Raw genomic sequence first — 15,703 nt, forward strand, 5'->3', positions numbered from 1 at the left:
TGATACATACACCTCCCAACTTCAAGTTACCCTCAAAGCAGAATAGCAAGTTAAAATGAATCATTTATGTATGTATATACAGATTCTACTTTAGTTTTCCATTCATTACATGCAATGCGATCCTTCACCAAAATCGTTTTTTTTTTTTAACTGTACACACCTTGGAGTTCAATATGAATATTTTATAATTGCTTTTAGTTTACATGTCTAAAACCAAACCGCAGACTATAAAGTTCGATAAAACTTGTAGGTACGGCTTAATTAATATCTATTATATTGATGAATTTCTTATGTGTATATAGACAATTTTCTTTAAAACAGAGTTTTGTTTCCATGACTTTTACGACTTTATACCAAAAAATTGGATACTATACACAATGTTCCTGCTCACAGCTTTTTGATAGTTACTAGTCGGAAAGTGGCTGCTCACAGGCAAGGTTGACAAAGGTCGATTCATGGGCTAAAGGACAAAAATATAGACGGTGACTAGTTAACGACTGGGAGTGTGAATATCACAAGGGTGAAAAGTGTAAATTTTCCGAAATTTTATCTTCCCTCAATTTCTAAAAACAATATATATACATAGCCTAATATAAAAACTTTATAAATTGACTTAGTTTCTAACAATATTGGTGTATACCCCTTTCACCCTTTCTTTAACTCAGTAAATCCTTGATGGGACTAAAAGCTATATGAGAGTCCCAATAGTGAACCTTTTACAGATAATGTCACAACAAGAATCCTAAAAGTGTTCTATGAAAAACCGCGAGTTTCCAAACATAAAAACCACTCCATAGCCTTGGGTACTTATGGCACTCTGGTTTATTGTATTTGCTTGTTAAAAAGATTTAAATTGGCCACGCTTTCAATACCAAAGAATAACACTCAGCCTGATTGGTGTTGGAAAGAAAAACACATTCTCTCTTGACGAGTTTTCAAAGGATTTTGTGTTTTTTTTTTTTCTCACTTTTTGCATATTACCGCATGTGCCTACTAACTACTGTATGAAAAAAAAAAAGATATAGTATACATATATATATTTACCAACTTTTGTTTGTGTTGGCAAAAATTGCAAAACGACAGCACCAGCTGCGGACAAAACAAAAAAAAAAACTTTTTGTTTGTAGTTTCATCAAAAATTTGCATAATGCGCAAAGTAAGCAATTGAAGGGAGACCGAACACAGTCAAAAGGGGGTGGTAAAAATGTGCAAAAATTGAAAATTAAGAAGCTTCCAAATACTTGAACAACTTCTGCGCCATTCCCTAATAGATAGATAAATCAGAATTTTAGATAAGGAATGTAAATTCTCCATTACTTAAGGATAACACTGAAAAAGGCTGAAAGTCTACTTAAAAAAGGGAAATTTAGTTACAAAATTGTTATTGTTAATCGGCTGAGTCAATTAATTACTTTTATTAATGTAATTCCGGGTCGGTATTTGGCTTTTAAATTCGTTCCAGTAAAAAGGGTTAAAAGCGACTGAAGGATCAAATATGTTATATTTATATCCTAGCAGAAATATTCTGGAAGCTATTTTCTAGGTCACTTTACAGTGTTCGTTGTTAATTTTCAAACGGATTATCTATTTCTCTATTTCAAAATCTTCCTTCTTTCTACAAATTGCTTTCAAGGATCTTTTAACAAGAATCCAAACAAGGCAGTCGGATCATATTATATCTCTTAAAATAAATATTCTATAAGATCTACATTCAGTATTCAGTACTTGAAAGCTAAAAGGAATTTACAGTTATGTGACCTGGGAGACTTGAGATTGAAAAAGTCGTTGAAATTTTGAAATTATTCTCATAGAAATAGATAAAAACAGATCAAGTACCTGCCATAGATATGTATGTGTATATTTATATATATTAGATTCTAGAACCTATTCAAAAATTGCAAGGTTGCACAAAGATTTACATACATTTGAGAAGATATGGTACAGCAATTGTTGTAAACTAATTAAATTTTGTAGTTGGAAAAGTCCATATTGGGATGATCTCGCTTGAATTGTTCAAGTAGTTTTCGATTTTTGATATCCTCTGTGGTTGGTAAACCCATTTCCTTCTGACGCTGATCATACATCATTTTCTCAACCAAATTGCGCGTCTCTTCGTTCAGATCGGAAAACTTCGATACATCTGGATTAATTCTGCGTGTAGATATTTCGGGATCTGTGGTGACCAGACGGTTCCACCAGGTCTTCTTATTGATCTTCTCCAATGTTATTAAAATCGTTTTACTGTCCTGCAATACCCAAACCGATTCCTCTTGCTTGATTGGAGCGCACAATTCACCATCGATGATGGGCTTTTCACCACTGAGGCCCACTGTCAAGGATTTGCGACCAATGTTGACCACAATGTGGCGAGATCGCAACGGAAATGTAACTCTTAGTTTAACCTTTAGTTCCACATCCTGTAGAGTCTGAGTCCACATGTATTTCTCAAAGGTACAACCGTTTCCCAAATTTGGTTGTAATTTACCCAACTCAGCCCTCTCGGAGTCATCGTCTACCATCTCAATGGGTTGCGATATTGGATCATGAGCTGAACAATCACCACTAGCATAAGCGGCCTCCAACAATTGTACACGCTTCTTGGCTTCCTCTTCCCTGATAATATCAGCAGCTTCCCCATCGGAAATATCAGAGACTTTGCACGAATGCCTCTCCTTTTGACGGGCCAGAAATTCGGCTAGCTGTTTCTCCTCCTTCAATCGCTGGGCAGCCTCTTTGGCGGCCAAAGCCATATTACATTCTGTACGAAAAACATCGAGTACAAATTCTTCCCATTCTGTCTTCTTGTTGCCCGTGTAGAAATCGGTTTTCCGACGCAAGAAGCTCGCTATTGTCTGCAAAAAGGCGGGGACCCCTCCATGATGTCTTTTGGCCAAGGCAAGGAGTACATTATCAAACTGTTCTTCATCAGCAGACATTCTACTGAACTTGTAGTTAATTAACTTGATAGTTTCACTGAGAAACTTCTGAATGTTGTTTCCGTATGAAAATTTCAGTGCTTTGTTTGATGTGACAATGAAATCTAAGTATACTTTGTGAGCTGATCAAATATGTTTTAAACACTGATGAAAATCCAGTGTTATGTATTCGCTAAATCTATATTATGTTAATGTCCTTGGATTAGATTAGAAATAGAAAATTGAAAAGTTTCTTAAAGTTGCAATTTTTGTTTACCTAAATTGCCATGAGGGCATCTGCAGCAATTGTATGTATGCATATAGAATTCACCAAGTTCCTTTTGCAGTTTTACTCTATACATATTTTCATCTGCAGAAAGTAGGACTTTGTAATAATCGAAATCAAACACTCTCTCACTTTGAAGTCACTCACATAGTAACAAATAAGAAAAAAGGAAAGAAATAGAACAAAAAAATGAACTGAGCAACTGTGCCTGGGGTTGAGGTTTAGCTTCACTTTGATTTGGATTTTGATTGCGTCAGGTGCCAACTGCCTGGGCAGTCGTTGTCGTCGTTTGGTCGTCCAAAGGAAATCGATTCCTCGACAATAGTTTACGAAAAAATATTTTTTCAAGAAAACAATGCATTCAATTTTTGGTTAACAAAAAGGACAATACTCTACTCAACGTCCATTCTCTTCATCTCTGGTGCTGCTGCTCACGTTCCAATTTTCGCACTCAACGCAAAAGTTTGAATTTGAATTAATAGGATTAGGTTGAAAGGGGGGATGACAACGGCAAGAGGAATCGAGGTAAAATGACTTTCAATGGGTTTGGAAAATAAATTAAAGTGCCTTTTACCATCAAATTAAATGCAAATGTTGATTTTGTATAAAGGACATGGTAAGCATACTGGTGAGCAGGACTGGATGGAAAATTTGAAATAGGAGCAATCTGATTAGTTGATATGCCAAGCTTAAAAAATATTGCGGCATACAGCAGCATTTTAATTATCACAAATTCCCCAAGGGGCAGTTGAACTAATTGCCCCCCAGAAAAACCCATGCTCATTCCATTTGAGCGTCAGAGGCGAGGCGGGGCGGGGCCAACACGCGCAACAATTAAACTATGGCCCCAGCATCACCACCCCTCCCAAAAAGGGGAAAAAGGGACACACACAACACAAGACAACATTACGCACAGGCTTATCAGAGACAAAGGCAAAAACTGTACAGGCAAAAAAAAAAGAAAGAAGAGAATTGAAGGGAAGGAGTACCTAGAGGAGTAGTAACTGAAGTCCCTTAATAAGAAAGCAAGTGCCAACCCATTCTAGGATGGGGAAAAATTACGCATTCTGTACGAAATGTAGGTACGAGATAATCATTTTAATAAATTTCACTGTGACAAATGAGTTTGGTTGTCCCCGCATCCTTTTCTTTTCTATGTGATGTTACTTGCTTTTTTTTTTGTCCTTTTGGCTTTTGCTGTGGTGTGAATTAGTAATAAGTGATGGCCACAAAATGGCTCTCTGCTTAATTGATGAGATGGACTAGGACCAAGTGTCAGATGGTCCCACAGTGGTTAATGTGGCCTTGTTTCCTGGTGACTTATGCTAATGTACCGATTCGACAACCTTTTACTGTTTTCTACATATGTGGACCCAAAGTTACTTTATAGCTTAAGATTTAAAGAAGATAATCCATGTATTTAAACAACAAAGATGAATGTTAATTAACAGTGGGGAAAAATCAAAACTATACAACTTTGTTTGTCACTAAACTCAAGGGACTATTACATGCTAATTTTGCGGTTTCAAACAGGTTCTAAATATTTACAAGAAACAACTACCTTAGAATCCGGTTATAACGACTCCGTTTATAACGTTCTTCTGGTTATAGCGACTAAAGTTCGATCAGTGATTGGTTGGTCCCAATTTGATTTGGTTAATCCTTTTACCAAGACTTGTAGCCAATCAATAACAAAAACAAATCTTATATTTAAACATTAATTTGAAAATGAAACATTGTCCCACTTAATTAGTTTGTTGAATCAAATTCATTTCCTTTTTATTATTTCATCTTGTTTTCAAATTTCTATTTAAGAAATTTATGATTCCTTATTATCTTAAATCTTATATAAATAATAATTAAAGCTAATATGCCACATCATTTCGAGTTCCTTCACCCAAGTAAAAACTAATACTGGGTTATCTAGTTAATCACACTTAAATGAATCGTATTCAGAGTCTATTGATTTTTAGTCCTATTCATCTTTTTCAAAGTTTTCTCCCGAGATGGGCTAGCTAAGCATCCTCTTTAATGTTTACTTTCTGCTAGAAATGAACAAAGTTATTTTTAAAAATTTCATTTTATATTTTTACATTTCATTATAAACTTAGTAGAGTATACATTGAAAAATTCATTTCAAATATTATTCTTGGCTAAAAAAAAGAAAATGCGTAGATATAAATTTATTCTTGACAATTGTGAAACTGTTCGTTCCACCTACTACCCACTTTGCCCTGGGTAAGATATTTAAATGCATTCGCCTCCGACATTGTAAATGAAGAGGAATATGAAGACTGTGTATTTTTCCAGTTCGTGGGGCAAATTTTTTGAAAATCATCTTTTTTTCCACCATGCGTTTGTCCAAACTTTGGTGGCGGGTTAACTTTTTGGTTGTTAGGCATAGAATATAGTCAATAGAAAGAAGAAGAGTATTAGTATTATGTACATAAGTACATATGTATGTGTATACTAAGTGTATGTATGTGGTAAGATTTAATATGCAGCAGACATTCCACTTTACGCGTTGCTCTAAATGAGTTTCAGCAGCAAAATTAAAAACTTTATCAGACCAGGAGACAGAGGGGTGAAGGTGTCATGCAATGTGTGTGTGTGTATGAGTTTGTGTGTGTGAAAAAAAACTTGAAACTTTTTCATGAAGTTAAAGCAAAGTAAAATCAAATTATTGTGGTTGCCTTGCAGGCTGGAAAAGGATTACGCGACGCCTTCTCCTACCTGGGGTAACATGCCGCCATTGCATTTTAGGAGCACAGTGAGACAGTCAACCATACAGACAGACAGACACACCAACAGACAGATAACGGACGGTGGTAAAATTCTGTGTGGGAAAACCCAAAGCCAGACAGTTAGAGCCGCCTGGCTGGGCTCCATGTTCACATGAAGTTGGCGCATTCTAATTGAATTTTCACTTTTTTTCCCCCCTCTTTCTTCCTTTCTCACTGTTCCCGACTCTCCAACTTTTTAGCCAGGTTGGCGCCGACTACGTGATGACGATGCCATGGCACAGAAGTTGCAATAATTATTTTTAATCTTAAGTACGACTTTCGCGTAATGAGATTTGGATTATCTGCTCAAACACACACACACAGACACACATACACAAAATACATACAAAATGCGATGCACCCAAAAAAAAAAAAAGGGGGGGAAACAGGATTTACATTCTACAAATATGAAAGTTTTGGGCAGGAGCTTCTCTTTTAAATTATCAGCATTATGCTAAATGAGGTACGCTCATGTGTACTCCATATCAGACACACAAAAAGGTCTTTAATGAGAATTGCTTTTGTTTTGTTTCCATGACCATGCGAATGAGCAATACGAATTGAAATGTATAATAAATGGTAAATCCAATGTCCATATTGTAGTAGGCTACATATAAATCCCCTGGTCTAAGTATGTATATAATACTTATTTACTTACTTCAATAATAACGCTAATCCAATACATATATAAAAGAACCCTATTGTATAAGCGATAACCTGTATTATGTAGCGATTAAGTTATATCGATATCAATGTTGTGATATCGATGACCTTAAAAGAAGACAACGCTGATACGTTCTTCCTATCTGAAAAGCTTACAGCGACCAGACGTGCATTTGCGAAAAACATAAAAATATTAATCCATCCATTGTGAATTGATATTAAAGCTGAGAAAATAATAAACGATTATAACTCTTACAATCTCAGAAGTGGTTCTTACTCGCCATGAACGAAGTTAACTTTAATTTGTGTTCCGTAGTGTTTTTAAAACAGTGGTTACAGAGTCTCGGTCTGCCTACAACGGGCTCTAGAGCCGAAATTATGGCCCGTCTGCTTGAAATTCCACCAGAGCAGCGTGGAAGTCCACCGGAGTCTCAGCAAGCTGAAAACATTGAGCAGCAAGGAAACCGTGATCAGCCCCTAGCTCAACATGTGGATGCTGAGCTACCGCATGATGAGGAGATTGAAGCTGTCGAACAACAAATCAGCGCTCAGCCAGAGCAAATGGAAGCATTAAACGATGAAGCTGTAACATTGATACAGTTACGTGGAGAACTCAATGCTACCAGAGCCATGCTACAGAAGTTGTGTCTCGAGGTTTCAGATCGAGCACATGGCAATCTTACAGTCGATTGCCTTGACAGCATTAATGACGTCAACATCCACAGTGGCAACGCTCTAAAAGACACCAACTGCAGTGGCAACGCTGGAAATATCAACGACCACATTGGCACCGCCAAATATGGTAGTGTTGAACAGCGATCCAACCAAATGATAAACAAGTTATTGGATTCACCAGCAGCAGCTCTGTCGCTAGCAAAGGAAGTTGCTATGGATTATAATGGGGACACTTGTGCTCGCGCTTGGATTTCTCAGATGCAAAATATTTCGCAAATATATAACTTGGATGTTGTATGCATGCGGATGCTGTTTATCGCTAAGCTAAAGGGTAAAGCACAACAGTGGCTGCACAACAGTGCGACACGTATTCTCGAGCCGGTCGATCAGCTGTTTGATCAACTTTACTTGGCATTTGGAAATAAAACATCGAAAGCTGAGGCTAGAAGCAAATTTCAGAATCGCAAGTGGCTAGCCAGCGAGAATTTTGGTTCCTATTTCGATGAAAAGATGAGGCTGGCTGATGACATCAACATCGATATGGAGGAGCTGTTGGAGTGCATCATTGACGGGATATCATCAAAAAGTTTGCGCGATCAAGCACGTATCCAGTGTTTTTCGGATCCAAGGCAAATCCTTCAGGCGTTTTCATCAGTGCGTCTACCGGAGTTAAAGAAACATCCTATTCCAACACAATCGGGCAGAGAGTCTTATAACAGCGTCTATAAGGATGTGCGTTGCGTGAATTGCAATTCCAAGGGTCATCTAGCAATTGATTGTCATAAACCGAAAAGGGAGCGAGGATCTTGCTACGCTTGTGGTGCTTTTGGCCATTTTGTTGCCCAATGTCCGGAGAGGAAGAGTGCGACTGGCAACCAATATGTAAGAATATTCAATATATATTTTTGTCAAAAATCTAGATCTCCATTAATTGCAGCGTGCCTCCTAGACTCTGGAAGCTCTATTTCTTTTGTTAAAAAACGTCATATATCAAATCACCTAACACTGGAGCCAGTATTGAAAGAATATTTCGGTTTAAATCAAAGCCAATTAAACATATTTGGAAAAACCTTATGTTATGTATTGAAAGGATCAATAAAATGTTATTTTTATTTAAATGTAGTACCGAATGAGTCTATGAGTCACGATGTAGTTCTTGGAAGAGACTTTTTAGCGGCATGTAATTTGAAATTTAATCTAAGCGCACTGAAATTGGTTACAGTACAAAAAATGGAGATTGAAAACAGAGAAGATACAAATAATTCTAACTTAAAATATAGTAAACAGTTAGATGAAACAGTTAGTAAACAAGTAGATAAAATAGTAAGTAAACAGTTAGATGAAACAGTTAGTAAACAAGTAGATAAAATAGTAAGTAAACAGTTAGATGAAACAGTTAGTAAACAAGTAGATAAAATAGTAAGTAAACAGTTAGATGAAACAGTTAGTATAGAATTAAATAAAACAGATAACACAGAGTTAAAGGAAAAAGATAGGATACAGTCTGATAGGACGTTAAATGAACAGAGACACGAAATACTTACTATTCAATCAAATAACAAATTTATTGAGGAAGAATTAGAAAAAGTCGTCAATGACTTATCAAATATTAATTACACTGAAGACACAATTGAAGATTTTAATTGGGACGAAAAACTGAATTATGATACCAAATGTAAACTAAGACAAATAATTAAAATTTATTCTTTAAATGCGACAATCCCAGAAGAGCCAATGACTAGATGTGAAATCAAATTAAATTTAGAAAAATCGAAACCCTTTAGTTGTTCTCCCAGACGCCTTTCATATACAGAAAAAGATCAATTGCAAATATTATTAGATGATTATTTAAAAAAAGGAATTATACAGCCGAGTGAGTCGGAGTACGCGTCACCAATCGTGTTAGTAAAAAAGAAAACAGGAGATATTCGTTTGTGTATCGACTTTAGAAAACTAAATAAAGTTTTGATTAAAGATAATTATCCATTACCACTGATAGATGACCTACTTGACAAATTAGTAAATAAAACGGTGTTCACAAAATTGGATCTTAAAAATGGATACTTTCATGTGCATGTAAATGAGGAATCTATTAAGTACACCTCGTTTGTCACTCCATTAGGGCAATACGAATTTTTAAGAATGCCCATGGGATTAAAAAAATTCGCCAGCTGTGTTTCAACGCTTTATAAATAAGATATTTTGTGATATGATTAAAGACAACAAGTTAGTTGTGTATATGGACGATATCATGGTCGCCAGCAAGGATATAAATGAACACTTAGAAACTCTAAAGGATGTTTTTATAAGATTAGCTAAGAATAAATTAGAGCTACGTTTGGACAAATGTGAATTTATGAAGTCCTGTGTCAAATATTTAGGTTATCAAATATCAGGTGAAGGTATAAAAACAGATGATAAAGGAATGGAAGCGATAAAAAATTTTCCAATACCTGAAAAGGCACAGGCTGTTCAAAGTTTTCTTGGGTTATGCTCGTACTTTCGTAGATTTATTAAAGATTTTTCTATTTTAGCGAAACCGTTATATGATCTTTTGAAAAAAGAAAATGAATTTGTGTTTCAAGAAAAAGAATTAAATTGTTTTTTACTGCTCAAAGAAAAACTTATAAATGCACCGGTGTTAGCAATTTACGATTACAAGGATGAGGTTGAATTGCATTGCGATGCCAGTGCTTTAGGATTCGGAGCAGTGTTACTTCAGAAAAAATCAGACAAATTGTTGCATCCTATATCCTATTTTTCAAAACGAACAACCGGAGCAGAAGAAAAGTATCATAGCTTTGAGTTAGAAACTCTTGCAATCATTTATGCTTTACGCAGATTTCGTATTTACCTTCAAGGTAAACGCTTTAAGATTATGACAGATTGTAATTCTTTAACACTGACATTAAACAAAGTTGAACTTAACCCTAGAATTGCTAGATGGGCGTTAGAGCTTCAAAACTATGATTATGAATTGATTTATAGGCCCGGAAACAAAATGCAGCATGTAGATGCTTTGAGCAGATGTACAAATGTTATGGTAGTTGAAACAACAAGTTTTGAAGATAACCTAATAATTTGCCAATCAAAGGATCCTAAAATTCAAAACTTAAGGAAATTATTAGAGAAGGCTGAACACAAATTGTATGAGATGAGAAATGGAGTGATTTATAGAAAAGCAAATGATGGTAGACTTCTCTTTTATGTTCCAGAAAATATGGAAGATCATGTGTTGTATAGGTATCACAATGAAATAGGACATATAGGGAGAGACAAAATGATTAATTTAATTAATAAAAGTTACTGGTTCGCAAACCTCAAAGACAAATGTACTAGTCATATTGAAAACTGTCTTAAATGTGTTGCCTATTCTCCAAGATCTGGAAAAGAACAAGGTTTCTTGCATTGTATACCTAAAGGCAATGGACCATTTGAATTGATTCACATTGATCATTATGGGCCAGTGAGTGCTGGTAGAGCAAAAAAGCATATATTCGTGGTTGTAGATGGGTTTACGAAATTCGTACGATTATATACGACGAAAACAACCAGTACTAAAGAAGTTTTGTCAAGTCTTAAAGATTATTTTAGAACATACAGTAAACCAAAGTGTATTATTTCTGATAGAGGTAGTTGTTTTACTTCAAGTGAGTTCGAGGAGTTTATAGAAAACTATAACATTAAACATATTAAAATCGCGACCGGATCTCCCCAAGCAAACGGACAGGTAGAAAGAATTAACAGAAGTCTAGGCCCGATGATTGCAAAATTAGTTGAACCTGAGAAAGGATTGCATTGGGATTTAGTGGTAGAACAGGTGGAGTATGCAATGAACAATACACAGCATCGAAGTGTAAAACAATTGCCAAGTGTTATGTTGTTTGGAACGTCACAAAGGGGACGAATAGTAGATGAATTAAAAGAGAAACTAGAAATGATAAATCAAGACACCAAGCAGAAGAGTTTAACAGAAATCAGGAATGAGGCAATTGAGGCTCAAAATAATGCTCAGTCCTACAACAAAACTTATTATGATAAAAGCAAACGAAAGCCAAAAGAATTTAAGCAAGGAGACTATGTTATGGTAAAAAATTTTGATAGCACAGTTGGTACGTCAAAGAAACTAATTCCAAAGAATAAAGGACCTTACCGAATAGAAAAAGTTTTAAAAAATGATAGATTTTTACTTAAAGATGTGGAAGGTTTTCAAGTATCTCGTAACCCATATCAGGGCGTGTGGAGCATTCAGAATATAAGACACTGGATCAAAAAATAAAGATCAAATTTAAGATGTGAAGAAAAATATAAAAATATTAAATGTGTTACTATGTTACTTAATAATAAGAAAATATCCATATGTATCAATGTATAGAAATAACTTAAGATTACGTGATCAGGAGATCCAAATGTCAGAATGGCCGAGTTGTAGTAGGCTACATATAAATCCCCTGGTCTAAGTATGTATATAATACTTATTTACTTACTTCAATAATAACGCTAATCCAATACATATATAAAAGAACCCTATTGTATAAGCGATAACCTGTATTATGTAGCGATTAAGTTATATCGATATCAATGTTGTGATATCGATGACCTTAAAAGAAGACAACGCTGATACGTTCTTCCTATCTGAAAAGCTTACAGCGACCAGACGTGCATTTGCGAAAAACATAAAAATATTAATCCATCCATTGTGAATTGATATTAAAGCTGAGAAAATAATAAACGATTATAACTCTTACAATATCTTTTCTTAAAATCTTCTTGGAAATCAAAACATTGAAAAGTTCCATTGTAGTTTTTAGAAATAAAGTTTCGAAGTTTCCACTGAAGTGGACCAAACAGCAATAAAAAATAAAGTATTTTCAAATGAATTCGACCATTTTTCTTTTAACTTTTCGATCAGTAAATCATTTCGACTATACACTCGACTTTTAAGAAGACTTTTAAGAAAGAAAAAGAAAGGAAAATTAATGCTTTTTTTCTGGAACCAAAGCTTACTTAACGTCAACACTTTTAATTGTCTTATAATCTAATCGGTACAGTGGGGCAGTGAGGTATGTAGGAACCGATTTACCTAAAATCTTTACGTGAAACAGCATTTTTTACTCCAATTATAACGTGTAAGTTTTGTTACTTATAAAGTGAAATAATATAAAATATAATGAAATATAATAAAATAAGAAGATTGCACATTGAAAGATTAACTATTTAGTCATTCTACCTTACTCTTTACTTTACTTTGCTAGTCGTCCGTATGCGTTCGCCTAATTGTAGTTCATTAATCAAAAGGCTGAGGCTAAGCAGATTTTCTGAGTTTTTTGTGATTATTGAAAATATAGAAATTAAAATTATTAAAGTTAGTGATTGGTTTTTAAACTTTAACTTTTCAACCTTATAAACTGCAACAACATTTTGCCAAAATTGTATTAGCCTAATGTGACTTTATCCCTCCAGGTTCCCTGCAGCTCGAACTTATCATAAACTTGGTTAAGTTGGCTTGGCTTAGTAACTTCTATCAAGTTATTTTTATAGATTCAAGGCTAGAGACGACAAATGAATTTATAAAATTCTCAATTTCTGATTCTATAGGCAATGTTATCTAGGCATACAGTTGATTCAATTTTACCAATCAATATGTTTCTTTACCTACCTTCCTAACGCCTCATATGTATATTGTATGTGTTTAAATCTATTGTTTTAATTAATAAAAAATTGTTTAAGAGTTACAATTGTTAAACTAGCTATAAATTCCTAAGAAATACTTACCTACCTACACATGACTTTGAGGTATATTTATTAAGTTTGAGCATATCCTTAATATGACTCCAAATAAATTTCCTTTTTGGATTTTGGGCTGTTACTGACAACTCTTGATTTTTGCTTTTTGCCATAGGCAGACTTGCCTGTCAAAACTTTTAAAGGCATCGTCAATGCTATCGTCATTTCTTTTGACTGTGCATATGATTATTACACATACAGACACCCACACAGACCCACACACACCCACACACACACAGACACAGATTGACTGACAGATAGACAGACACATGGAAAACTTTCAAACCAAAAACTTATTTTCGAACCCCGCGTACCAAAAAACTTTTTAAGTAAATGCAGAGAATAAGGAACGGGTTTTTTCTGGGGCCGAGTTCACTTCGGCAGGGTTCGAGGGCATAAAAAACTCAAAATCAAAACTTTAACTTAATGAAAATGCAATATTTGCCCAGCCCTGGGTGGCAATTTATGTAAAGTGAGGCGAAAAACTGAAGAGAACAAAACGAAGGCCAGGCCTGTTGATTGTGTGTAATTGAAACAAAAGTCGACAATTGGTAAAATAAATCAAATTCATTCACAGTACAGATATCCAAATCTGTAGTTAAACAAATGCAATATTTTACTTTGCCTTTTCATATTTATGTTGCAAGAATACTGAAAGGGGAAGAACTTGAAAAAACACAGATCTTCACCATGAAGCAGAAAACTAAATATTAAAGACGGACTTTGGATATAATATATCAATTTGCTTAAATCAAATTTTGTATATTTAAATTGTGCTGGATTCTTAAGGAGCTCTGAGAGTTCATCGCAGGGATTTGATTTAATCTCCTAATGCATGCATTTAATTGGTATTCCTTTGAGAATACAACTATAATTCAATTTTAATTCAATAGAAGTGTATGCCTGAGATGAAAATTATGTCATGGGAGTGAGCTTTATAAAATCAGCTTAACTTATTTGACTAAATGGTAAATCGCTTTTAATTAAATAAAAAAATTAAGTGATAATTTGTAAATAATTTAGAATTGTAACTAATTGTAAGAGTTTTGTCTGCGCTTTTGTTGTGCGCTTTCATTTCGTAGTTATAACTATTATGAGAAAATTGTCACAAATATCTTTGATTGTAGATTGTAATGGGATATGTTATAGTGATCCGAACCGAATCGCTTTTGACAAACATGATCTTAATAAGAAAATAAAGAAATAAAATAACAAGTTTTATTAAAGTAGTTTTCTATTTGATGACTTGAAGTTGAATTGCAAAAAGGAAATAAGGAAATAAAGGAACATGACTGTTCAGAAATATATACATAAGTACATGGACTTTATCGGATGCTAAACTTCGCCTTACAGATTAATCTTATAATACCTTCTACAAATTCATTTAAATTTTTAAGAACCCCTGAGAAAGAAAACTTACAAAGAACTGTTTTTTAAAAAAGGACTATCAACATTGTATCCCGACACATCCCATATCAAATCCTAGTGCTATATACATTAACCACGTAGCCTACATTTATCTCCTCAACTTAATTAAATCGTTATTAATAAATAACTTAAACTGGATAAAACTTTCATCCGATTTCTGTTTGACTTCGATTCGAATTCTTTTGTTTCTTTAAATCTTAATCGAAATGGCCATGATGTAGAAAATGTTCATTATTCATTCGCATAAAATCAAAGCCAATGCCAAAAGCATAACTGCCAGCCATTTTCACACCTCACTGATCGCATACAATAACTAAAATTGCAAATGGTTTTGCCACTTGCTTTTTTTTTCATATAACCTTTTCATTTTAGCTATATAATTCTTTTTTTTTTTGGTTTTTGAGAACTTTTTTACTTCAATATGAAATGAATAAAATATTAGTTGAAGGCTAACCACACGACACCCAGCGAGTTTTTAATAAACTTGCCAAACTTCATCAAATCGCATAGATTTTTTTCTCAACTTTTTTTTTTTTTTTGTTATCAATTGAAACCAGAAAAAAGGGAATGGAATCAAAAAGCAATTGCATTTTTTTGTTGTACCTATATATATTAATAGTTTTGGTTGGGTTATTGAAAGTTTCTGTGGTAACATATTCTTTTGTGCATTTTTGTTTTTTATTTTAGTTTGAGATTTTTGATGAAAAATAAATGACCCAATGGAAGCTGACATGTCAAAGATGAAAAAGATTTCAATAGTTCAATATATAATAACCGACTCGTTAAGTTGGAATTCACTTTCTCGCTGTTGGTTTATCAGAATGTCTTTTTTCTCCCTCTTTACTTGGAATATGTTTCACAACTGAGCATAAACTGCTTTTATGTTACCAATACAGTTTAAATTATGCCACGTTGATTCTTAGTGCTTGCCAGGTGAAGCAAAAACCTATTTTCTTTGCAGCTGATTGCATTTTATAGCAACTACCCAGTTAGCCAACTCGGTCTATTTGTTTGACTGTTTGTTTTGTTAGTTTCTCCTTTCCACGAATGAATATTTTAGAATGCTGCAGTGGAAAGGCAAAGACTTTTCCTTCTGAATGATTGCGAAATTAGCTGCACTCGTTTGCAAAATATGTGTATGTGTGGGTGAAAAAGTGTGCGTATAA

The 15,703-nt window shown here is 34.3% G+C and overlaps 2 protein-coding genes across 2 annotated transcripts; one reads left to right on the forward strand and one right to left on the reverse strand.

Annotated features, from left to right (window-relative positions):
- Nucleotides 1-1,833: 1,833 nt before the first annotated feature.
- Nucleotides 1,834-3,062, reverse strand: LOC137576893 (nuclear migration protein nudC-like). The gene has a single exon (XM_068290232.1). The coding sequence runs from the start codon at nucleotides 2,934-2,936 to the stop codon at nucleotides 1,962-1,964; it is 975 nt and encodes a 324-aa protein (XP_068146333.1). The 5' UTR covers nucleotides 2,937-3,062; the 3' UTR covers nucleotides 1,834-1,961.
- Nucleotides 3,063-6,844: 3,782 nt separating this feature from the next.
- On the forward strand, nucleotides 6,845-8,444 carry LOC137576722 (uncharacterized). Its single transcript, XM_068289981.1, has 2 exons — nucleotides 6,845-8,204; nucleotides 8,260-8,444. The coding sequence occupies exons 1-2, from the start codon at nucleotides 6,930-6,932 to the stop codon at nucleotides 8,269-8,271; spliced, it is 1,287 nt and encodes a 428-aa protein (XP_068146082.1). The 5' UTR covers nucleotides 6,845-6,929; the 3' UTR covers nucleotides 8,272-8,444.
- Nucleotides 8,445-15,703: the final 7,259 nt, after the last annotated feature.

Source organism: Drosophila tropicalis, unplaced genomic scaffold (genome assembly GCF_018151085.1).
Source record: "Drosophila tropicalis isolate 14030-0801.00 unplaced genomic scaffold, ASM1815108v1 contig_1187, whole genome shotgun sequence".
Classification (NCBI taxonomy): Eukaryota; Metazoa; Arthropoda; class Insecta; order Diptera; family Drosophilidae; genus Drosophila; species Drosophila tropicalis.